Raw genomic sequence first — 26,541 nt, forward strand, 5'->3', positions numbered from 1 at the left:
TTCTGATGTTTTGCATGGACCAGTACAACACTCAGGGGAGTCTGTTTCTCTCCAAATCCTGAGCAAACCAATATGGAGGAAGCTCTTCCTTTACACCCTTTGGTTTCTTTGTCCCCCAAATAGGGATGGGACTTCCAGACCTTTCGTGGGCTTTGCGAAAAGCCCCATGTGCTGGGATGGGGGCCATGAGACCACACCTAAAGGCCTGGCCTGGCACCAGCACTGATAACCCCATCTGGGCGTTGTTCATGGCTATGCTCTCTGTAAAATGGTACTTAGGTAAACTGGTTTTGCAAGACCAGATTGTGGAGAAAGGGTCAGTGACTTAATTATAGGCTATCAAGAATGTACATTATGTTACTGCACCGATTCAGATTGCTAACTGCCCCAAAATGTTTCATTTTCCCCTTCATCCTCCCCCCCACCCCCCACCTCCTGTTGATCCTCAAGCTGATTTTCAGCCTTGGGGATTCAATAGAAGACTCAAAGCTAGGGAGTAAGCTTATGTTCAGCACCTCGAGTCCTTTTTTTTTAATCTTTATCACTCAAGGGATTGTGATGATAGTCCAGAGACCTGGTCTGGAGGAACATCTGGGGCTTCAGGGCTTACTGATTCTATCTGTTAGCTGTTCTAAGCCTGTTGGCTTTCTTAGAGGAAGGGAGAGGGAGTCTGCACAGTTTCTTCATTTCCAGCTTCAAAGCAGTTGGAGTGGTGAGAAGCACATCTCAGGGTCCCATCTGTTTCTTCTCTAGTTGGCCCATCATCCTTGCTCTTCTCATGTCTATCTAACTGCCTCACACATCCCCTCAAGGATCTTGGCTCTGAATTCTTTCAGGGAAAATGGATGTTGGTGAGCTCCTCTGATACTTCCATGCTGAGGAGGGATGGCAATTTCTTTCAGAGCCAAGAGATCCTTGCTCTCTGTCAGAGGGACAATGAGACGTGGGCACAGAAGGAGGTGGGCTTGAAACCTGGCAGAGACAAACTGTATTATAAAATTTAGTGTTATTGAGCAATTAGAACAGCAAGAGTTACAACCAATGGTCTGGTGGAAGGGAAAGAAACATTTCGGTTCTAATAACTCCTATTGAAATAGAATTTTTCTCCTTAAAATCACCCTTATGCTTATTAAAGAGCCAAACCAAGACCAATTTACCTATTGCATTCAATTTGGCCTGATCGTTTGCATAAACACAACAAGTATGGTAACTGACCACCTTCGCTGAAATTTTCATGATTGAATCTCAATGTGCCCCATAGGGCAGAGAAGCCAAGCCATCCAGCTGCCATCAGCCTGCCTGCAGCATCTGCTGGGTTAGGTGAATTCCTCACCTGCAGCGACTCCACCAGCCCGCTCTGTAGGCTTCAAGGCCCATCGCAACAGCCCTCCTACTCCTCGTGACCTATAGTGTGTGGGGGTTCCACAAGGATGCAGAAGCGCCTGTGTTTCCCCTCCCACGCTGACCAGCCACCAGCAATGGCAGGGTATGGGCCTGATGCTCCAGCACTATCCATTTTCAGCTACCAAGCAAGATACCAGGCTTTTTCTGTGGCAACTCTTATTGGCTTCAAGTCTTCAGAGTCCAGGCAGGGCTCTTTAAAAAGAAGACATTTCAGTCAAAATTTTCTGTCAATAAAAACACCATTGAAAACCGGTCTTATTGAATTTATGCAAAGAAACGCATTGCCATGATTCATTCATTGAGTATTGCCAAATTTCAGAGGAGAAAAATACACCAACCTGCTTTAAGATCTTCTGATTTTCCTTGCCAGTCCTTTCCATGGACTCTTCAGAGTAATATTTTTCCGAATGTATTATAACAAAGCAGTTACTGTCTCCAAATGACAAGAAGGAATTTAAAATGACACATTTATGGATTTCATTATAATGCAGAAGACATGGAATGTTGTCCTTTCTGTAAAACCCAACATTCTATAATATAACTAATAACCATTAGTTATAACTATATTTGACAAAGGTTCCTATGTACCTTCAGCATAAAACTTTTCTTCATGAGAGAGAAAACAAACCTTTGAGGTATTTCAGAGCCTATTGGGATGATCTAAAGCCAATTCTAAATCAAAAGGAAGTTTTTAAAAAAGTCAAACCTTTGAAGGATTGTCAAACTTGATTTTACCAAAAGATTAAATATTAAAGTGTATTAGATAGGAACATAAGCCAGCAAACTTTAGTTCCTATGATTAAAAGATGGTCTTTTTATTAAATACCTGATTAATATAACATAATTATTTTACTAGAAAAGAAGTGACCAAAGTAAGGCTTATTTTTTAACTTCATTTGTCCTTGAGTGTGGACAGCAAATGACATTAATTGGATTTCTCCCATCAGTCTTCCTGAGTACTTCGGCATAAGCTATTTACCCTGTGTCTGGGGAGGCAAAATGCAAATCATTGACTTTTAAGTGTCGTTGGTTTAGGGAAGACAGTGTTTTCTAAATGGTTGCAAACTGCTGTTTAAATATCTCAGCTTTCCTGTTCTGCTTGTCCTGGCTTACTGGCCTGTATCATTTAATTAATTTCCTTTTAACATTTTTCTTTTCTTCCTTATCACATACACAACCTTCACAAATTTCATACTTTCAAACCTTCAAACCTTCTTCCTATGGCCTTCAAAAATGCATAACCATGCCTCAGTCCTTCCATTAAGTATTTCTACGCTAATATTCTTTCTTCCTGTCATACCATCAGCAATTTGTACAGACCTTTAATTTCTTTGAAATGTATTAGAATTCTTCACTTTTAGAAACCTTAATTTTTCAATGATTACCAAAAAGTAAACAATCAGCATTTATTAGATTAACATTTATGAGCACACTTTAAGCACACTCTTACTTTCAAGAAAATATACCTTCAACGAAGTACAAGAGAACTTCCGTAATAAAAACTAAGAGTAAGCAAATTAAAACTTGTCTAGCAATTAATGTTTCAGGTGTTGTTGTTTTTTTTTTTTAATATTTACATGATTATCATTTAACTCAGCAATGCTCCAAAGCCTTTTTAACATTTTCTTGAGATGTCAGGTTAACTGTTGGTGAAAAAATGTAATTTACATTATTTCTTGGCCAAACAGGTCCTTAGGGTCTGGCCCAGAATACTTTCTCATTTTATTTTTTAATCTTGGTAAATTCAGAAGGCCCTTCTTTGCTTTGCTGAATATTGAAGGCCTTATTTACCGTAGGTTCTGAGTCCCACTGGGCTCCCGGGTTTGGAAATCTTACATCTATTGGAAGAACACCAGGGCCAGCCAGGTGTGCTCCCTTTTTCAGATAGCCATAGCTGACTTTCAAATCGCTCCCCCTTCTTTTAGTCTAGCTAATCAGCTGAGCCATGTGGGCCTTCCAGCAGAGTTTTAAACTCTTTTTTTACTGGTTCAACTCCTTTCGCAACCTAGAAAAGCTGGTTTCTTGATGGCACAGTAGCCTCATGGTGGTTGGAGCCTTATCAAGATAGTTCTCCTCCTGTGTGTGTGTTGGGGGGAGGGCTGGGATTGTAAATCATCATCTTGGCTGTTTCCTCAGATCATCCTGGGAGGCATCGGGAGGGGAAGGCAGGACAAGGGTCTCATTCCTGTCTGCCCTTGTTCTCTTTTAGGCTTCTCTGCCTTTATAGAGAGAACGAGGACTGGCCCCTTCCTCCAGTAGAGAGCACAGTCAGTCTCCTCTTGAGTGACTAGACTTTTATTATTAACATAATTATAATTATTAATGAAAAGCTTCATCTAAATTCTTCATTTTAGTTATATCTATTTATTATATCTTAACAACTTTTGTATTTTTAAAGCCAATTATTACCTAAAGCATTTTCTTGACGAATAACCATGATTGTCCTTTCTTTTCTTTCTTTTTTAATATATTTTTATTGATTTTTTACAGAGAGGAAGGGAGAGGGATAGAGAGCTAGAAACATCGATGAGAGAGAAACATCGACCAGTTGCCTCTTGCACACCCCCTACTGGGGATGTGCCCGCAACCAATGTACATGCCCTTGACTGGAATCGAACCTGGGACCTTTCAGTCCGCAGTCCGATGCTCTATCCACTGAACCAAACCGGTTTCGGCCTTGATTGTCCTTTCTATTCACACTAATCTGGATCCTATGCTCCGGAGCGAGAACTGTCCATTAAAATGGAAGCTTTAATCTTGTTACCCAACCCAGCCTGTATAGCTTACTAGTACTTCCTTATGTAATTTCAAGTATATTGCATTGGTCTAATGTAGTTCAAAATATTTCTTTTTTGGGAGAGAGAATAAATCTTTGTGTCACCTCAGGGCCCTTGAGATGTCACAAAGCTATCTCTAAGTTAAATTCTTGAAATGTTAGGAAAAGCTGTCAGATATAAAGATTATTAAAACTTAAACCGGTTGTAACAATAAAGATTTGGTCTTGACAACAGAATTAATCCTTTTAGTCAGGCCAATAAGATATTATATCTTTAAGTTCCTCTGCAGAATGTTCTGATGTAGTTTAAGAAACACTCAGCTATCTCATTCAGCTAGGCTCGGAGCCAGAAACCTCTTGCTTGTCTGCTTAAGAGTAAAATGACCTTTTTTTTCCTGTTCTTATCTTTCCCCCTCTTCCCATCCCTTTCTGCATTAACCTTTTACTCTGTCCTTAGCAAGGGAGATAAGGGTCTGTTAGTTACAAGCAAGCTACAAACTAGCTAGTTGTTCTTTGTTTAAACTTTCCTGAGATCTTTATGACCCTTTTACAACTCTTGAGAATAGTCTTGGAATCTTAACAAAAAATTTAAATATGTTTTATTGATTTTTTACAGAGAGGAAGAGAGAGGGATAGAAAGCTAGAAACATCGATGAGAGAAACATCGACCAGCTGTCTCCTGCACTCCCCCACTGGGGATGTGCCCGAAACCAAAGTACATGCCCTTGACCGGAATCGAACCTGGGACCTTTCAGTCCGCAGACCAACCCTCTATCCACTGAGCCAAACCGGTTTCGGCAGAATCTTAAAATTTTTAACCCAGCACAGAAAATTATAAATCAGGGAAGAGCAAATTAAAGTCCTTCCTTTACAGACATAAAGTCCGAAGTATCACTAGCTAAGAGTTTCTGGTGAGCTAATCCCCGGAACAGAAAGAGCAAGATTATCTCCAAGAATAAGGATTCTTGGCAGCTGCTGGGACATCCTGCAATCTGTCACATGCTTAGCCTCACCACACACAACTATGCTTCCTTCAAAGTGGGACTTGCCTCCTCTTTAAACAAATTAAACAACAAAGGGACATAAAACGTCAACAAACAACTCTCATGTTTGCCATCCTTGGTCATAAGCTGGGGGCCCCTGATTTCGCAGAGAGACATCTGCATTTCAGGCGGCAGTGTGGGCCCTTTTTCATTTTCTTTAGCATACATTCTAGCACAGCAGGTTTCAAGGAACGACTTCCCATACTTGCAGCCAGACAGCACAATCCCCTCCCAGTTAACAGAGACACAGGACAACACAAAGCAGCTTGCACGTCACTCACTTTCACACACCAGTCAGTCTGAGTTTTGACCCGCACCCACTGTTGGGGAGGTGTGGGGGGGAGAAACTCTCCAGTCAGATGTCTGGTTTCAGAAAAGTGTTTTCCTGTCTTCCTCCGAGTTTACTGGAGCACTAGCAGGGGCCCCGGTTGCCTGGCCTGATGAGGACTGGAACCCAGTAAATCACTGGAGCGTGCTTTCCCGTCATCATGGGCTGGGTTGAGTGGGCCTACTGGCCTGATCTCGCACAGCGGTGCCTCCAGGGGGAAAGTTCTCGGTCAGGGAACCATTTTTTATGTTACAGAATTTACCAGGTGATTGAAAAATACATAGGAGTGCCAGAGACATAGGGAAAAAACATTTATTTTCTGATGTTTCGCATGTACTAGTACAGCACTCAGGGGAGACTATTTCTCTCCAAATCCTGAGCAAACCAATATGGAGGAAGCTCTTCCTTTACACCCTTTGGTTTCTTTGTCCCCCAAATATAAGTGGGACTTCCAGACCTTTTGTGGGCTTTGCAAAAAGCCCCATGTGCTGGGACAGGGGCCGTGAGACCACACCTAAAGGCCTGGCCTGGCGCCAGTGCTGATAACCCCATCTGGGCATTGTTCATGTTAGGGTCTTGGTAAAATGGGAGTAATTCTTAGATAAACCGGTCTTTCAAGACCAGATTGTGGAGAAAGGGTCAGTGACTTAATTATAGGCTATCAAGAATGTACATTAGGTTACTGCACAGATTCAGATTGCTAGCCCCCAAAACATGTCTCATTTTCCATATCAATTCATTGATCATCAAATTTGCTTTAATAGAGTGATGTGTTACAAAAGGTAAACTAAATCTTAATTCCAGCAAGCTAAGAATTTAGGACTGCTGCCTGTATATGTAGTGACTTGTGATGGTAGGGAATTCAAATTTCATTTTGTGGCCAAAACCGGTGTGGCTCAGTGGATAGAGCGTCGGTCTGCGGATTCAAGGATCCCAGGTTCCATTCCGGTCACGGGCATGTACATTGGTTGTGGGCACATCCCCGGTAGGGGGTGTGTAGGAGGCAGCTGGTCGATGTATCTCTCTCATCAATGTTTCTAGCTCTCTATCCTTCTCCCTTCCTCTCTGTGAAAAATCAATAAAATATATTTTAAAAAATTCATTTTGTGTATTTTCTGGACAGCTGCTGCCAGAACTGTAGGTTTTTATTAAATGTGTACTTGACTATATTCAGTGTCATTGGATCTAAGGCCAAGAGGACATACACTGAAAACAGAAAAGCCTTTAGATACATGCTCTTAAGGCAATAGAGACAGTCAATCATCATTGATTTGTATATCTTTTTTACCCTTCAGCTGCAAGAGCAAAGGAGTTCTTGCCATGAACCCAATTTGGGACTTTGGAAGTAAACCTCTGTTTTGCATGGCTCTGTACAAAAGGGAAGGTTAGCATAGTTAAGCTATTGAATAGTTGCGTGGCCTGGTAAGGTAGAGAGTTCAGTTTGCTCTCTCAAGTGCCCTGGGTTTCCTTATGCTGGGAACTCTGAGTTGAGGGGCAGTGTTTCGGCATGAACTGATAATAAATAGATCATGCAGCAAAGGCATGAACAGTGGACAGCCAAGGCCAGGGCCTGGTTGGAGAATGTGGTGGAAATAGAGAGTAAACTGTAATACCTAGAGACAAAAGAAACTAAATCAAGAAAAGGACACTGGAAACTGAGTGAATACCAAATAGGCCATTAATTTCATGCCAAAGATCAGAAATAAATCAAATATTTGTGGATATATAGCAGGCAGTGCATATACATGGATCAACGTAGGTGTGGGGCTTTTTACTCACCAATGTCACACGATCATGAAGGGTGAACCCTTCTACCTGTATACCTAGAGGTCATCTTTGGAGAGAAAAAAGGAGAGGGGATGAATTTAGAAAGCTTAAGTTAAATTTAGAAATCCCTTTAAATGAGTGGCTTTAACTAACTTATTTTATTTTTTATTGTATAAAAATATACATAACATAAAGTTTACCATTATAGCCATTTTTTTAAAATCAATCTTTATTGTTCATATTATTACAAAGGTTCCTCATTTCTTCCCCCCTCCACCAGGTTCCCACCCCACCCTCTGCCCTTTCCCCATCCCCCACTGTCCTCATCCATAGGTGCACAGTTTATCTTCAGTCTCTTCCCACATCCACCACTCCCCCTTTCTCAGAGAATTGTCAGTCCACTCCCCTCCCGTATCTCTGATTCTATTATAATCAACAGTTAATATTGTTCATTAGGTTTTTTAATTTCCTTTTGTTGTTGTTGTTGTTGTTGTTTTAATTAATAAACTTTTATATTTTTAAGAATAAATTTTAAAATCTAATAATTTTAAACCTTGTTTTTTCTGCCCTGGGAACTGAGAAGCAAACTTGTTTACATGTAAACTTGCCCTTAGGCTATCAAAAGGTGTAGCCATTCAAATGTAAATGGACACATTGTTTAAAGATGGCTGCTGGCTGGAATTGGATTACCTGTTCTGGGTGGGAAGGGCTTGTCCTCCCCTTTCTCCATTAAAATTAATGTGTTAGCTTTAAAACCTCTTTTTGGCAAGAGACCTTAAACTTTCAGATCTTTAAATTTTTCAGGAAGTACATCAATTACTTAGCATTTTCTCAAATCAATAATACCTCCACATGCCCAAGGATACACTTCACACAAAAGACACTTCCAAATAGATCAACTAACCTCATCCAGACCCCACACAAGGCACTCACACATCAACACCCCAGCCCTATACTAACTCAACACATCCAGATCTAAGCCTTCATCACTTGATTCAGCAGACCCTCAAGTTCCCCCAAAAGTTTCCAGCCATGTCTGAGAGGCAGCCCTGGGGCATGGGCAGGCGAGGAGCGAGCTGTTCTGGGCCTGGCCTCTGTTGCTCTGGTCCACTCCACAACCAGCTGCTCTGGGTCTGGCCACTGATGCTCCAGGCCTGGATGCTGCTGCTCCTGGCCTAGTTGCTCCCAACCTGGCTATTTCGTGCCCGGCTGCTCCGGGCCCAGCTGCTCTTGGCCTGGCCACTCCCGGCCTGCCTGCTCTGGGCCTGGCCGCTGCTGCTCCGAGCCTGGCTGCTCCGGGCCCAGCTGTTGCCGCTCCGGGCCTGGCTGCTGCTACTCCAGGCCTGGATGCTTCTGTCCCAGCTGCTCCGGGCCCTGCCGCTCAGGGCCTGGTCACTCCAGGCCTGGCTGCTGCTGCTCCGAGCCTGCCATTATAGCCATTTTTTAAAAATACGCTTTTATTGATTTCAGAGAGGGAGGGAGAGAGATAGAAACATCAGTGATGAGAGGGGATCATTGATCACCTGCCTCCTGTACACCACTACCCAAAGATCAGGCATGTGTCCAGGAATTGAACTGTGACCTCCTGGTTCATAGGTTGATGCTCAACCACTGAATCACACTGGGTGGGCTTAATCATCTTTAAGTGTACGGTGTAGTGGTGTTAAGGACATTTATATTGTTTTATAATGATTACTGTAAAAAGTAAAGCAAGCCCCCAAAATCAGGGGTCCTGATAGAATGCAAAGCACACTAGGGAGGCGGACAGCAAATGTTTTTACCCCTGCAGGAGGGTATGCATGCACAGGATCTAGGAGCACATGCACACTGAGCAGGCAGTCCACTGATACATGTGATTTGTCCTCACTCTTTTTTTTTAAATAAATTTTTATTGTTCAGATTATTACAGATGTTCTTCTTTTTTTTACTCCCATAGCTCCCCCCGACCCGGTTCCCTACCCCACCCTCTGCCCTTACCACCCCCCACTGTCCTCATCCATAGGTGTATGATTTTAGTCCAGTCTTTTCCCACATCCTAGGCACCCTTTTTCCCCTGAGAATTGTCGTCCACCCCCTTTCTATGCCCCTGATTCTATTATATTCACCAGTTTATTCTGTTCCTCAGATTTTTAATTCACTTGATTTTTAGATTCACTTGTTGATAGATATGTATTTGTTGTTCATAATTTTTATCTTTACTTTTTTCTTCTTCTTCCTCTTCTTAAAGAATACCTTTCGGCATTTCATATAATACTGGTTTGGTGGTGATGAACTCCTTTAGCTTTTTCTTGTCTGTGAAGTTCTTTATCTGACCTTCAATTCTGAATGATAGCTTTGCTGGTAATCTTGGTTGTAGGTTCTTGCTTTTCATCATTTTGAATATTTCTTGCCACTTCCATCTGGCCTGCACAGTTTCTGTTGAGAAATGAAACATCTCTATATATAAAAGCCTAAGCAACCACCTGACTGCCCAACCATCTGACCAGTAGCTATGATGTGCAATGACCACCAGGGAGCAGATGCTCAATGCAGGAGCCTGATTCTGGGGTGTGTCACCTGAGAACCACCCTCTTGCAATCTGGGACCTTTTGGGGGATGTCGGAGAGCCGGTTTGGGCCTGATCACTGCAGGCCAAGCTCAGGGACCCCACCTGCCTGAGGGACCTTGCTCACTGTGCAGATGTTCTTCAAGCCATGGTGCCAAGCCAAGTGCAGCCAGCTGTGGAGGAACTATGGGAGGTTGGCTCCAGGGTATGTCCAGCTCCTCTTGCCCATCCTGCCACACCAGTCACCTTCTAATTATTTTCCTATCAATGTGCATGAATCCTAGCACCAAGCCTCTAGTAATTACTATAAGATGCTTTCTGGAGTCACATTCCTGTTCAAATTATGCCTTTCCTACTATGGCTAGGTAACCTTGGGCAAGTATTACATTTATTTGTTTCAGATTCCTCAGTTGTAAAATAGGGGTTAAAAGGGTCCCACTTTAGGATTGTTGTAAAGATTAATGAGATAATGTTTTTAAAACACATGATTCCTGGCATATAGGAAGTGAATGATCTATACAGATAATTATTATATCATCACACTCTAATTAATGAAAAATAAGAGTTTACTGAATCCAAGCTTATAATCACATTGTCAGCTGAACCACTTGGTAGCAAGGAAAGCATTTATAGTTGAAAAACTATAGGCAGACACCTTTATACTAGATAAAAGATTCTCAGCTTTATCATTTGTGAGTGTCATCTAATTCACACCTGAAAAGAAACCAAGAATCCTATCCTTCAGTTCTCCCTCAGGTTAAAAGAAGTAATCTTCCAATCTGCAGAGATTGCATGTAAGTGTAGAACCTGACCTTGAAATTTCTCACCACCCATAAGAATGTTGTGTGCAGGTTAAACAGTCACAACTGCCTTTCCATAGTATTCCAATGCACCTGGTAGTATCCTAAATCACATTTGACTGTCTCTCTCACTAGAGCATACATTTATCAAGGTCAGGGTCAATGCCTGACCTTCTCTATAATCTCATACCTTCCAACACAGGGCCTCAACCTTAGCAAATGTGTTTTTAGTTGAATTTTCTGCTTCTGTTCTATGACATTTTTCATGACATTGAGGGGGGAAAAAACATAGATATAAAAGACATATATTTAAATTCTGGCTGCGTCCACTCAGTGGTTGAATAAACTTGAATCAGTAACTTCATAAGTCCAAGCTTCTGCCTCTCACTTAAAAGATAGAAATAATATTTACCTCAGAGATCAATGAAAATAAAATAAGACAATGCATAATATAAATCACTGTGGAAAGTGACAATAGATGATCAAAGAAATCTTATTTGACTCAGAATTTTGCTGCATTAAGTCATCTCTCTAATTCTCAATTCAATTCTTTTTAAAAAATTTTATTTATTTTTTTGTATTTTATTTTTTTCATTTTTTATTAAGATATTATATGTGTACATATCTTACCATTGCCCCCTCTCCCCACACCCCAATTCAATTCTTAAACTTCTTTTTTAAACTGAGAATTGTACTGGCCTGCCATATAAAAAATATCTCCATTAACTATTTTAAGTAATGGACTTCCTTTTTCTGAAGAGTTTTTGATTTATAGAAAATTGAGCAAATAGCTCAGAGTTCCCATACACTCACCCTTTGCACAGTTCCCTCTATTATTAACATGTTATATTGGGTGACACAGTTGTTATAGTTAACTAGAGGCCTGGTGCATGAATTTGTGCATGGGTGGGTTCCCTTGGCCAGAATAAAATAAGGTAAATAAAGTAGCCAAAGAACATATATAAATAGCCCATGGACATAGACAAAGGAGTGGTGAAGGCCAGGAAAGGGTCCTGGGTGGAGGTGGGCAAAGAGGGGAAAATGGGAGACATCTGTAATAGTACCAAAAATAAAAAATAAAAGAAAGAAAATAAAGGTTGTCTCCATACACAACCTCTTTTTATTTTTTTTCCACAACCTCTTTTTAATGGACAGTAGGCCACAGAGCCATGATTGGGATAGAGATGGCCATTTAATCTTCCATTTTTATTCTATTCAAACAATGATTAAATTATTTTTGTGATTTTTTTTGGCATTCATAATTATTCAATTCTCTCACATTAAAAAGCTCGTTGACTCTCTTTGACAAATACTATTAGACAATCTGCAATATATTTGATGCATTGAAGTCAAACTTTCTGAAGAAAGGGATCCCAAAATTCTTGCCAACTTTTTAAAAATTTCATTGAGTGAATTCTAATTATTTTTTGTTCATGTTTTCAATATTTTCTTAGCAGTAAGATTACTCAAACTTAAAAAGAGCAGTGTTATTGCAGTGCCCCATTGCTTAAAGGAACTTGTTAAATATGTTAAAGAGAGAATTGATAAGAGTGCATTCCTTTAAGTGCCTGTTCTCAAAAAGGACAATGTTGCTTATGAACAGGAAAAGAAGTTCCAACTTGAGTGGACAAAGATTATGCCATTTGTCATAACTAACTTGAAGAATTTTATTCTTTTACATGGATATTTCTAAATATGCATCCAGGAAGTGAAATCATCATGTATAGTAATGAAGAAAGAAAAATAAAGAACTGCACATTACAAAAAAACAAAACAAACAAACAAACAAACAAACAAACAAAAAACTTAGGAAAATTCAACAGTTCTTACCGTATTTTTCGGACCATAAGACGCACTTTTTTCCCCCCAGAAGTGGGGGGAAAAAGTCCCTGCGTCTTATGGTCCAAATATAGCCTACACATATACTTTAAAAAAAAAGTTTTTTTACTTGCCCGGCTCTGTGTGGTCTCTGTGTGCTTGCCCAGCTCTAAAATGGTTCTAAATGCTGCTGTTTACTTTACAGGGTTGATTACATGTGTTTATGACTGTGATGTTGGGTTTTAATGCACATAAAATATTTTAGGACACTATTTGTTTCAGAATCTTTTTTTCTTCATTTCCCTTCTCTAAAAACTGGTGCGTCTTATGGTCCGGAGCGTCTTATGGTCCGAAAAATACGGTATATGTTGTCCTTTGAAGCATTTTTGTCATAGTCTGAAACTATACGTAAGTTCAGGAAAGGGAAGAGGGAAAGTTTTCTCTGACAGATTAGGAAGAACTCAGTAGCTCAATATCCCACAGAAGAGCTTAAAGCAAAAAAGTAAGTCAACTTCCCCCATCCTCTGGGGAACAGAGAGGGTTTGGAGATTGAATTAATAATAAATTATGCCTACAGGAGGAAGCATTCATAAAAATCCCCAAACTATGGAGTTCAGAGAACTTCTCAGTTGGTAAGCACATCCACATGCTAGAAGGCTGACACATCTAAACTCCAAGGGGATAGAAGCCCTTGCTCTCAGTGACCTCCTAAAAAAGAAAAAACATTAAGTCAATTGTCAAAACAGACACCATTTAATTGTTGGGGAAAAAATGGAATTAGGAGAACTGTGGCTGTATTTTCAAGCCCTAGAAATTTCTTCAAGTCGATACTAATTCTAATTGAACAAACAGAAGGAAAAACTTATCAGTCTCAAATTAAACCTCCCATAAAGCAAGAGGAAACAACACATGTCTCTTTATTCTTCCCAAATGTGAGGCAAATAGTAGGTTGTCAGAACCTGGCTTCAGAGAACTTGAGAGTGCTAAGAAAAGCTGAGCTATTCAAAGAAAAAAGCTGTGCTCAGCTCTTCTCTGTCACTGTGATATCAGCCTCTTGTGCCCAGATAACCCTGAGTCCTCTTATTCGTTAAATGATTTCCTTCTATCTAATGCCTGCAGTGCCATGGCCTGATGGTTCAGATAAATCATGTGCCAAATCTTGGCAGATGTGTCTCTTCGTTGTGGGAAGGTCAAGTAGTCCCTTAAAAAATTTGAAGGACACAAAAATATTGCTAATGCACATACGGGTTTGGAGGGGACTACAAGATAAAACACCTTGGCATGCATACAAAAGCCTTCCATAATTTGAAACTAACTTACTTCTTTAGAGTCCTCTCCCATTTTCCCTCTCCTTCCACTAGCACATAGTCTGTCTATTGCCTCTGTGTCTTTGCACATGCTGTTCCTTCTGTCCTTTCTCATCTTCTCCCATGGAAAACTCATAATCATCCTTGAGAACATTTCAAATTCTCTGTAAAATATCTTCCAACAACTCCCGGGAAATTTAATCACTTCTTTGTGCTTTTATAAGCCTTTGTTCATGTCCTCTCTAATAAAAGAGAAACATGCAAATTGACCATACCTTTGCTACACCCACAAGCCACACCCACCAGCCAATCAGGGGTGAGTATGCAAATTAACCCAACCAAGATGGCAGTTAATTTGCATATCCAGGCCAGAGCGAAGACTGAACACATCATAGAAAGAAGCCAAAGGCTGCAGAAGGAAGTGAAGCTGTGGAGAAGCAAGCAAGCGGGTGACAGAGAAGGAAGGGAAGCAGGTGGGGTGGGGGAGAAGGGAGAGAAGCTGGTGGGGCTGTGGAGAAGGGAGGGATGCAGGCAGGGCAGCAGAGACCACAGCAGAAAGCCCTATTGTAGGAATCTTCCTGCAAGGGGCCTCTAGTCTTTATTATAATGCCTGTCACATCATACTGTAATTCAGGGGTCCTCAAACTTTTTAAAGTGGGGGCCAGATCACGGTCCCTCAGAGAGCTGGAGGGCCGGACTATATGAACTACTAATTCCTACTGTAACACCTCGGCTGCCCTCACTGCCCAAAAAACCTGGTGGGCCGGATCAGACTCTTCTGCGGGCCGCATGTGGCCCGAGGGCCGTAGTTTGAAGACGCCTGCTAATTATATGTTAAATTTGAGGACAGAGATCATGTCTTGATCATCTAGTGATTAATGCAGTCCCTGGCGGATAGTAGGTACTCAATGCATTTTTTGAATGAACAAACATCTAAATTGTTTGCTTTATTTTTGTGTGAAATTAGCTTAATACCGTGGTGTCTTTAATATGACAATTTATTCTTCAATACTTATATCGGAGGAAGACAGTGAACAAACTAATTGCATCACTCCTGGAAAGCTGCTAATTCTGTTAAACTTACCCCCCAAAGTGGAGAAAATGTACAAATTACAATGATTATAATTACAACAAAAAAGTGTTTATAAAACCATTTCCATTTCCAATTCTCATTTCTCTCAACAGAGTAAGTATAATAAAGAAAATATACACACATACCCTGTGTAGACTTCATCAGAAGAGGTCTTTAAAAAAATCAAAACAATAGATTTTTACCATCAATAGGGACCTCTTGGTCATTTGTTCAATCCTGTCATGTATGAATCTCTATATTAATCTCCCCAATAAATGCTTACCTAGTCTCTACTTGAACACTTCCAGCGATGGGGGAACTAACTACTTAGAAGGTACTTGATTCCTTATTTTAACAATAATAATAGCCAAGTTTAGCTCAAATCTGCCTCCTTGTATTCGTTAACCATTAAAGTGGGCCCTTTCGTCTTAAACCACAGAAAACATTCATGATTTTCAAAATTTTTATCAACCTGTTTCATATCTGCAGTCTGTCTCTAACACTTCTAAAATTATGTGATATTTGCCTACTGTAGAGGACTTCCCAGAACAGGACTAATATTTAAGCTTGGACTGGCTCTTTACATGTGTAGAGTCACACCTCGGCAATGTCAGGAGAGAAAGGGATAACATGAAGCCTGGATAGGACCAGAGCTCAGAGAACTGATCCAATTCTGGGACTTTAGTTGGGGGATAAGCTGCTTAAGTGAATCCTAGGTACATCAAGGGCATTCAAAGGGCCTTGATCCAATAGATGGAGACCAGAGTGTGGCCATATCTGAAATCAGATAGGTGGCAGCATTATGCCTCCATTCGGTTTTGGAGCAGGTCCTCAATCATCAGGTGGGGAACACAAGAGTCCAGACCTGAGCAAAGCAGCTGCAAAGGGCGAGGCAAACTAAAGGCAAGAGGACTGGCCGAAACTGGTTTGGCTCCGGGGATAGAGCGTCGGTCTGTGGACTGAAAGATCCCAGGTTTGATTCCGGTCAAGGGCATGTACATTGGTTGTGAGCACATCACGGGTAAGGGGTGTGCAGGAAGCAACTGATAGATGTTTCTCTCTCATCAACGTTTCTAGCTCTGCCCCTCTCCCTTCCTCTCTGTAAAATAATCAAAATATATTTTTAAAAAATAATATATTTTTAAAATATATATATTTAAAAAAAATATATTTTTTAAAAATAATATTTTTTAAAAATATATTTAATAAAAAATAAAGTCAAGAAGACTGGAGTTCAAAGAAGGGCTGTGTTTCTAGGGGGAAACTGAGTAAGAATAAAAATGACTCTGGAGTCATAAAAACCTTTGTTGGATTCCATTTTCTTTACTTTCCAAAGCTCAGTGTCCTCGTGTGAAAATGGGGCTAGTGACTGTATTTATTGAAAGGATTGCTATGAAAAGTCAGTGGAATAATATATTTAAAGTCTACATATAGTTAGTGCTTATCAAATGTTTTATTATTGAAAATTAAAATGCATGAATAAAATGTAAGTTACATAAAGGTTTGAACTATTTCACATTTGAAGCCCTAAAAATTAATTATATACTAAGAGCATTTTCTCAAAATATTTTTAACATCTTTACAAAAAGCACTATATCTGTTTTTTTTAAAAAGATGACAAGGATTGATGAGGATTAGTTGAAAATGGCTTGCAAAGTAAGAATAACATAATATGATTCATTATAATCCTCAGAATAATGTATCAATAATATGGTTATAAACATATACTTATTTTCAGTTTTTATTTTCCATGATGTTTTATTTTTTATTTTTTGTTAGAAATAAACATATAATAACAAAAAAACGTTTGAATCCCAATTTCAATGTCCAACAGTTCTGAGACCCAGTTTCAATGTCAAATAGTTCCTTATGTGTACATGTCAGCAATGATATCTGGATGATGGACAGATGGTGGGTCCAACCCTCTCTGGTTTGGTCCTGGGCAACCTGCAGCAATGACAGCTGCTGACTGCTAGCATGGCCAGGCGTCGTCAGGGTCTTCTATCTCTGGGCTGTTTCTCCTCTTGTCTTCGTGTTTGGAGCAGACCTGACAACTCCTCTCTGTTGCAGGAATCCCCATGGTCTTTGAGTAGTTTTCTGAAAACATATTCTCAGCCAAAAGTTAATAAAGGAATCTTTTCTATAAAATTGTCTTGGGATCCTTTTTATTTTTGCCCAAATGATTTCCCCTTGGCTTATTTTGACACCATGTGTGATTTTCATGGGTGTCTTGCTGTTAGCCATGATGATGTTTTATTTAAAATGATGACTTCACCATAAATCATTGAAATCAATATTTTATAATACAAATTAATTAACCCAGTCAGAATTTAGAATTGCAATTTAATATTTGTTAGAAATCTTTGCATCATTATCTTTCCCAGCCCCATACGGTATTTCTGTTAATGTCTAATGATCTAAATCTTAAGAATGGGCACCACCCAATGGGGGTATCTGTTATTCTGGTACTATAGTTGTGATCCAGATAATTGGAAGTGATGACATCTGTAACAAAAAAAAAAAAAAAAGCTTCTCTTGGTGAGAGAAAGACCTGCATATAAGAGTCACACTAAAGCGTCTACAATCCAATTCATCAGCTTTCTCAAGTCTACTCAACTTTAAGAGAGCAGCAGCTGATAATATACCTGAAAGATATTGACCTAAGACATAGTGTGGTGAGTAACCTTTAGTTTCTCTTTTAAATCTCATATAAGATTTTTTTTATATTCTAGGAATTATTTGATGTGTATAATTTTCTACAAATAGTATGCTGTTGTTCAAGTTACAGTGTGAAAGGAGGGTTTGAGTTATGTTTAATATAAAATGCCACAACACAAAGTAAATTTATGCTACCAAAATACTCTGAAATTATTTATTTTTGTAATGAAAGTTTTTGAGGGGCTTTGCTTTTCCTAAAATTATCTGAAATTACACACAAAATATTATAATTTGGCATCATATGCTTGAATGATATCTTACTGAAATTTTGAAATAAAACAGACTAATGAGGAATAAATCATACTGATTTAAATAACCAATATAAATTTATTAAATTGAGATAATAGTCCATTTTTCCTGCAGACTAGCCTTATCAAACTGTTTGTTTTATGACTCCCAGAGAACTCAAGTTTTATACTAGAGCTGGAAAATTTTTTTTTACTGCTGAATATATATTTTTTATTCCCTTTAATAATGCTTTTTTCTAATTTTCTATTCTGAAAACTGTGCATGAATTGTAAGGGTATTGTACAGCCGGCTTTTCAGCTTTTTCATGACATTCTTGTAAGAAGCTTGTCTTCATTAGGAATAGGAAACAAAGCAGAGATGTCTGACATCACTAGGTGAATGTGACAGAGCTAAGATTAGACACCAATTCTGCTGTCTTCTAACTCAGTACCTTTTAAAATACCATGAACCAAAATTGAAGTGTATGTATTTGTTGCTCCATCAATAGCTTTATATTGCACAGGGAAGCTTTATATAGTACAGTGAAAATAAATGCAATAAATCATATTGCTTATACTAATTCTTTTTATCTTAAACTGTATCCAGCTTTATTAAAGATGCTTTTCATAAGCAATCATGATATTTCAGACAGGATATGGACAGACAATCATTAACAGTATACAACTTTCTAACTCCTTTCTTCAATGAACTACCAAAATCAGAAAGCCACCATAAAACCCAGTGAAGTCTTCACCTGATGCTCTAAATAGGGAAAGTTTAGAAGTGGTATAAGAAACAGAGCAGTGTGAGAAGGCAAGATGGACCATGGACCAAGCAAAGCCCATGTGCTGCTGCATCCCCTGCATTCCAGTTGGATGTCCCGCCACCATCGCCATCATATCCAAGAGAAAGGCCGAAGGGGATACTAAAGGAGATAAAGCCAAAGTTTACAGTGAGGGTTGACATTTCACACTGAGCATGTTGTTTAACAACTTTTCTTTTCACAAGGCAACCCTGACTTTCAGGACAAGAAATGAAACTAGCAGAGATTATCAATCTGTACATCCACAATCAAGAAAGGAGCTGCTGCTCTTTTGAGGGAGGCCATCTCAGTGGTGACACTGGAAAGTTCAGATTGCCCAACATACTGGAAATCAGTTTTTTGGGGTCAGGTCCCAATAGGTCTCTAGGCTTTAAGAACGCCAAGTCTATGCTTAATGTGGAGAGGGAGAAAATGACATAAAAATGAATTTTAGTTTCCCACACGATTAGATATTTGTGTCAAAGTGGCTAATGTGTGTCAATATCAAGAGATCCCTCCTCCCAGGAACCAAGAGGAAGTTTCTCAAAACTAGAAGGGAAAGGTATTTCTCCTCCCTCGCCCCCATGTCAGTCCAGCTTTTGATATATTCTATTAGTACTATATGTCCTTCCCCCCAAAATAACAATGAAGTGTTCTGTGTGCTAACAACATAGCTTTAAAAAAAAAAAAGTAAAACAAAATTCTGCATTTCTATAAAACTTGATAAAAAATAGTATTTCTAACTGTACAGTTACCAGAAATACACAGTTATAAAAAATGTGCACACTTCACTTGGCATCTCCAGCACCTTCAGCTTTCAGTGCCTGGTCTGTTTTGGCATCTCCATTTTCTGCAGGGTTATTCCCATCTTTGCCAGCATCAGCCTTCCCTTTTCCCTTTTGGTACCTTCTGTCCCTTCTTTGCAGGGGCCTCTTAGGCTTGGGCTCTGGCTTTGGAGGAGCAGGTTTAGCTGATAACCTGGCAGATCTTCTCTGTGGTTTGTCCTTCACCTTGGTTTTATCTCCTGTAGCATCCCCTTCAGCCTTTCTCTTCTGCTTGATGGTGACGGTGGCGGGAAGTCTGACTAGAATGCAGGGGATGCAGCAGAGGGTGGGTTTTGCTTGGTCTGGGGTCCATGTTGCCTCCTCACACTGCTCTGTTTCTTATATCACTTCTAAATGATGCCACCACTTCAAAAATAAATAAAGCCATATATATATATATATATATATATATATATATATATATATATATATATATATATATGAAAGCCTAAGTGACCAAAAAATCAAACAACTGGTTGACCGGGTTGCTATGACATGCACTGACCACAAGGGGGCAGATGCTCAAAGCAGAGCTGTCTGCTGATGGTCACTGCACTCCCACAGCCAACCTTCCAAGGCAGCCAACCTTTCACAGCCCCTCCCCCCAATCTCCAGCCAGGCCAAGGGATTCCCCCATGCACCAATCGGTGCACTGGGTCTCTAGTTTTCCTTTAAAATAGGAGTGCATAGTAGTGACACTATGGTATGTTAAAACAGAGAACATTAAGCACTAAGAAAAAGTACTTCTATAGTAATAGACTTTGCAATTATTGAAGTGCAGATTAAGATAAGACTGTTTATTTTGAGATGAAAAGCTAATGAGCAAAAGAGGAAAGTGCTAAAAATTATACTTAGACAAGATAGTTTTAGAAAAAGCTGAAGAAAAAAGAAATAAGCATTTTATATGAAGCCAAAGCTCTAAATTCTTACAATTAATTAGATGATTTTTAAATACTTTGACACACTTTTAAATGGTAGAAGTATGCATTAAATTAGTAAAAATATCTCTAAATCAGAGTCTACTAATTTGGTATCTATGATGATTATTGCAGTGCCTGAAATGACATTGACTTATGAAAAAGAAATTTTCTTAGTAAATAAACAGTGTTAATAATTTACCTAAGTAAGAGAATTAGCCATTTTCCAAGCAAATTATAAGCACTTAGTCATAAGCAACATAAAATGCAGGAGGAAAATCTAAAAAGTAAGCATTTTTATTCCTCATGTGGCTTAAAATTCATATAATAAAACTTGCACAAGAAGTCTCAAAAAGGTACCTTAAAAGTAAAACTAATTTACCAAGAATGTAAAACTAATCTGTCTAATTTCTAAGTCAAATTATGTGTTTATATAATACATACTAATGTATCAGTAAAATAAAGAGTCTGGCCGTACCTGGTTTGTCTTGGTGGGTAGAATGTGGGCCTTGGGACTGAAGGGTCCTGGGTTTGATTCCAGTTAAGGGCACAGGTCTGGGTTTGGGGCTTACCACCAAATAGGAGGAATGCAGGAGGCAACCAATCAATGATTCCCTCTCATTATTGACATTTCTATCTCTCTCTCCCTCTCCCTTCCTTTCTGAAATCAGTAAAAATATATATTTTTTTAAAAAAGGAGGCTGATTCCAAAAGTCCTCCATGAAAACCAATGCAATTAAGTTGCTATACCACTCTGTGTACAGTTGTGTACTTAGAAATGTAAACTAAGTTTAATTATGAAGTTTGTAATAGTAAAAATATTTTTTAAATACCTGCCATTTGCTTTTCCTTTTTAGTGAAGATGATGTCTGCAAAAGACATGGTTAAAGTAATGATCATCATGTTTGCAATTTGCTTTTTTGCAAAGTCAGATGGGAAACCCATTAAGTAAGTACTGTTTCTTGTTCTGCATGGAGAGGACATGGGGATTGGAATTTTAGGGCTGGCTTTATGATGGGAAGAGGAGAGCTAATGGAGTGGCTTCTCTGTTTCTGTTCCCTACAGAAGATCTGTGAGTGAAATACAGCTTATGCATAACCTGGGTAAACATCTGAATGCGATGGAAAGGATGGAGTGGCTAAAGAAGAAGCTGCAGGATGTGCACAACTTTGTTGCCCACGGAGCTGGAGCTTCTATAGTTCCCAAGGATGACGTTTCCCCGAGGTCCCGGAGGAAGGAAGACAATGTCCTGGTTGAGAGCCATCAAAAAAGCCTTGCAGAAGCAGACAAAGCTGATGTGGATGTGTTAAGTAAGGCTAAACCCCAGTGAAAACACATCTATTAGAGCACTGCTCCAGACAGCCTAGGGCAACGATATTACATGCTGCTAATGTTTCCACCCTCTGTTATGATCACCAAGTACCAATATTTCTAATATCACAAAACTTTACATGTAATCCATTCCTAACCATGATAGCTATCATTTAATTGAGTATGTTGATTTTATTTTTATTCAGGAGTCTTTTAATTATTCTGTTTCTGTGTCAACTGGACTGTTTATTCCTTTTAAAGTATGTTATTGCAATAATTTATAAATGTATAAAACTGCCTTCTTTAAACTCTCACTTTACAATGCAAAATAAAAATTTAATGATCATGATTCTAAAAGAGTGATGTTAAGTATTTTTCACTTGTTATAAGAATATCTTTTTGGTTATAAGTAATACGAACATGCTTAAATGGATCATGACTAGGAAGAACAACATAAAATGGTCTTATTTCCAGTTTTATTGAAAAATAATGGACATTCATCCCTATATAAGTTAAAGGTGTACAACATGATGGTTTGATTATATTTTGAACATCATCCTTTTAATATTATCAAAGTAGCAGGTCTCCAAATCTTACTACAATAGCTAGATACTATTGTCCTCTTCATTTCAGGAAAGATAATGAAATACTCAGAAAGGGAGTAAGTGATTTGAAACTTGAATGCAAAAGCATTTGCCTATACACAAACCTACTGATCATATTTCTAGTCTGAACTTCAAATTTCATGGAATAGAGTTTTTGTATATTTTAGAATATAATTTCATTTATTTGTCATTTGACACATATCTATTTAGGGTCTGTTACTTGCCATGTACCATATTAGGCACTGGATGTACACTGGTAAGCAAAATAGACACAGTTCTTGTCTTCACAAGGCCAATAATTTAGTATGGAAGACAGACATTAATTCATTATTAACTTTGTAAGTGCTATAAAAGCAAAGCACTTAGGAATGTAAAATATGCAGCTCTGATCTACTTAGGTCAATACTGTTCAATACAGCTGTCTGTGATGATGGAAATGTTCTGTATTCTGTGCTGTCCAATACCATAGCCACATATGCATTTAAAATGTGCATATGGAGCCCAGATGGCTTCATGCAGCCACAATCCCCACTAGTTTTTACAACCAGAAGTTATGGGGACTTCTCTCCCTGGTACTGGAACTCTCTTGGGAGGCCTGATGTGGGGCTATGATCCCTCACTCCTTAGGGATGAGCTTCACAAACAAGATATCCCTCTGGATTTTTATCCTCCACAGGTGTGTTTGGTGTCTTGGCCCCTCCTACCAGCCTCAATGTGGCTTCTTCTTTAATTCCCTATATGCAGGACTTCCAGTCAGCTAGATTCCAGGTAGTTCTGAATAATGGTTGTTCTGTAATTTTAATTCAGTTGTAATTTTGATGTGTTTATGGGAGGATTGGCACACCACATTTACCTATGCCACCATCTTGACTAGAAGCACTTTACTTTTATTATTGTATATACAAAATCATGTATAAAATATAAATGTATATTTTCAAGAAAAAATATATAATGAACACTATTACTCACTATTCAGATTATGAAATAGAATATTGCCAGTATCTTAGAAATTCCTTCTTTGCCCTTCTCAGTCACATCCCTGTTTGTCCTAGCTTCCTTTTTTTTAAAAAAATATATTTTATTGATTTTGTACAGAGAGGAAGGGAGAGAGATAGAGAGTTAGAAACATCGATGAGAGAGAGAGTCATCGACCAGCTGCCTCTTGCACACCCCCTACTGGGGACATGCCCGCAACCAAGGTACATGCCCCCTTCACCGGAATCGAACCCGGGACCTTTCAGTCCCCAAGCCGACGCTCTATCCATTGAGCCAAACCGGTCTCGGCTGTCCTAGCTTCCTTTTTATCGATATATTTATCATTATTCTCTTTTTCTTTTCTTTTCTTTTTTCTATTTCCTTCTTTTTCCCTTTCTTTTTTATTTATTTTAATTTTATTTATTTATTTATTTATTTATTTATTTATTTATTATTGTTTTCTCTTTCTTTTAAATCCTCACTCACGGATATGTAGAGAGAGAGAGAGAGAGAGAGAGAGAGAGAGAGAGAGAGAGAGAGAGAGAGAGAGATGAAAGAGAACCATTCATCAGTTGCCTCCCCTACACACCCAGCTAAGATTTTCTTGCTTCTCTTTTTTTTAAATATATTTTATTGATTTTGTACAGAGAGGAAGGGAGAGAGATAGAGAGTTAGAAACATCGATGAGAGAGAGTCATCGATCTTGCACACCCCCTACCGGGGATATGCCCGCAACCAAGGTACATGCCCTTGACCGGAATCGAACCTGGGTCCCTTTAGTCCCCAAGCCGACGCTCTATCCATTAAGCCAAACCGGTCTTGGCTCTCTTGCTTCTCTTTATAAAATGTCAAGATCCCTTGATTAGATTAGTCTAAAATCATTTTTGTTTTTGTTTTGTTAATACTCACCTGAGGATATTTTTTCCATTTTTTTCCTGAGAGAGTAGAAGAGAGGGAAGGAGGGAGAGAGAGAAACATTGATGTAAGAGACACATCAACTGGTTGCCTCCTGCATGTACTCCAATTGGGGGCAGGGAGCAAACCCTGAAACCCAGGTATGTGCCCCTGACTGGGAATTGAGTCTGAGATTTTTCTGTATGGAGGCCAATGCTTAACCACTGAACCACACTGTCTAGGGCTCTAATATTTTTTAAATGTATGTTTTTGTATAACATGGACTCTATCTTTCTAGCTCATGATATTTATTTTCTCACCATCCACTATAGTTAATCCCTGCTTCATATTTTTAGGTTTTTGTTAGTGTTTAACATAAAGGTACTCATTTCTGAATTAGTTAAGGGGAACAAATTGCTGTGACAAATGTATAGCCACCTAAATAAAATAGAAATATTTTTTTCTATCTCTGACCTCCTATAGCACATTATCTCCATCTCCCTATAACAGTTTTCCTTTTATTTGTTACTTAATTACATAGCTCATTTATGCCAGTAGAACCTGTATATTAATGATGTTTGTATCTTCCCTAATGTTCTTATCCTGGGTCTTACCCAATATTTGCTGAAGAGTCCTTTTTGTTTTGTCCTATTTTCATGTTCCTGCCATTAGGTGGCAGTGCTCAAATCTTATAGTACAAAGAAATCCCAAATTTTAATGCAAAGAGGATTCTGGGTCTGTGATTTATTATTAATTTGTTGAGAAAGTATTCAAACAAAAGTCTATCCTATCCGCTGCTGTGAAACAATCTTGAGTTAGCATGTTATGAGGTCCAAAGATATAGACAACCAAAGAAGCTTGTTTGCGCGCTTCTACATGAAACATTTTGTTTCTGTTAAATTGGAAATTCCATATTGACCTCTTTGGTACATGCATTGATACTGTGGAAGGAAGACTTTCATTAAGGGTCTTTCATTCAGTTAGCATTTACAAATTATTGTGCAGAACAGTTTGTGATGGTGTGAATCAATGGCATTACCTATTGGATATATAGCTGCTACTCATGCTTCCAAATTAATATCAGTATTTCAAAGGTTAACTTTCCTTTTAAAGCAGCTAAAACTTTATTTTTAGCTTCTCTCTCTCTCTCTCTCTCTCTCTCTCTCTCTCTGTCTCTCTCTCTCTGTCTCTCTCTGTCTCTCTGTCTCTCTCTCTCACACACACACACACACTCTCTCTCTCTTCAAGGAATCACAATGAAATGAACTACTAGTATAAGTCGCTCACAGCAAGATAAAATAATTTGACTGGATTCTGTCATAGACAAAGTCTCTGTATTTCATCTAAAATTTCTGGCTGATATAATTTTTCCAGAGTTTTCTGAAAAATTCCTAAATCTTGAATTAGCACTTAGGAATTATGCAAAGCGGAACACCTGACTGGCCCACAGCAGGGTTAGAACTACTTCGTTTGTATTTTCTTCTTAGGTGTTGCGTTTATTTGTAGGAAGAGTATGGTGAGCCAAATGAAACTATAGTATATATAAAATATAAGTAGTATTATGAAAAAAATGTGTCTAAAGGGAGATCGGTGTTAACTATATACAGGAATAACAGATACTTTTTTTTTTAAGAAAATGTTTTCTATTTTGATATAAAGAAATATTTCCTGTTTGACAGACCTCACTAACCCTAACTTGCACTATTGAATTACCTCCCTTGATCTTATTTTATAGAAGAAAATTTTGATCATTAATCAAGATTGGTGACGTTGTTGCCTGAGGATTTAAAAAAATTTTCTCCATGAGATTACCTGTATTGTAACATTCCTGCTTAGATCGCTCTTCTTAGAAATCTTCAAAGATTACTGACAATTTCCAATTTAGCAGAAGGTTGGCAATAATAACAACTTGCTGTAGTAGGATAATAACCTGTTTCCCTTGGATAGGGCTCTGATATCCAGGTGTCCTTCGACGAGGAAGAGACGGTTTACTACCCTATATTGTTCAAGTTCAGCTGTTCATCTCAGTATAAATGCTGCTTTGGAAAACACTATGGTTATCCCACACGAGGGAGTCTTGGAGATTCAAAGCTGTTGTTTTAAAATAAAGTTCCGTTTTCAAACCAAATAAGCCGGCTCTCTTCCTCTTGGCTACCTCAGCTTGCAAAGCCCCTCCTCTCGATCTTCTAAAAAAACTGGGTATCTCTTACTCATCCTTCAAGATTCAGCTCACATGTCCCTCCCTGGTGGAGACTTCCTCTACGTGGCAGGTGGAGGGGGTTCCTCCCTCCGCTCCCACAGCTCACCGGGAGCAACTCAGCCTATGGGGATGATCACATGTATGGGATCATCTGTTTTCCGGCGGATTATCTGTTTTCGGGTGCGAACTTGGAGGGAGGAGACCGTG

General features: G+C 39.0%; 2 protein-coding genes and 1 long non-coding RNA gene across 3 annotated transcripts; 1 reads left to right on the top strand and 2 right to left on the bottom strand.

The window, feature by feature from the left end:
• Positions 1-2,628: 2,628 nt before the first annotated feature.
• Positions 2,629-9,216, bottom strand: LOC123651883. The gene is made up of 2 exons (XR_006740861.1): positions 9,186-9,216; positions 2,629-2,733 (listed from the first exon to the last, which is right to left on the bottom strand). It is a non-coding gene; the product is annotated as an uncharacterized LOC123651883 (long non-coding RNA).
• A 9,597-nt stretch (positions 9,217-18,813) lies between these two features.
• On the bottom strand, positions 18,814-19,768 carry LOC118713174 (non-histone chromosomal protein HMG-17-like; the record flags this gene model as incomplete). The annotated part of the gene is made up of 1 exon (XM_036427571.2): positions 18,814-19,768. A coding segment is annotated over one exon (372 nt), but the record flags the coding sequence as incomplete, so codon positions are not given.
• A 1,443-nt stretch (positions 19,769-21,211) lies between these two features.
• PTH (parathyroid hormone) lies at positions 21,212-21,679 on the top strand. The gene is made up of 2 exons (XM_045577771.1): positions 21,212-21,297; positions 21,415-21,679. Exons 1-2 carry the CDS (start codon positions 21,212-21,214, stop codon positions 21,677-21,679), a joined length of 351 nt encoding a protein of 116 aa, XP_045433727.1.
• The last annotated feature ends 4,862 nt before the right edge of the window (positions 21,680-26,541 follow it).

The sequence above is a fragment of the Pipistrellus kuhlii genome, unplaced genomic scaffold (genome assembly GCF_014108245.1).
Source record: "Pipistrellus kuhlii isolate mPipKuh1 unplaced genomic scaffold, mPipKuh1.p scaffold_m20_p_9, whole genome shotgun sequence".
Taxonomy (NCBI): Eukaryota; Metazoa; Chordata; class Mammalia; order Chiroptera; family Vespertilionidae; genus Pipistrellus; species Pipistrellus kuhlii.

What these genes read in the sequence shown, in the direction of transcription:
- PTH (XM_045577771.1), top strand. Translation starts at nt 21,212, where the DNA reads ATGATGTCTGCAAAAGACATGGTTAAAGTAATGATCATCATGTTTGCA. An exon ending in TCAGATGGGAAACCCATTAA is followed by an intron (nt 21,298 to 21,414) that starts GTAAGTACTGTT and finishes TGTTCCCTACAG; the next exon opens with AAGATCTGTGAGTGAAATAC.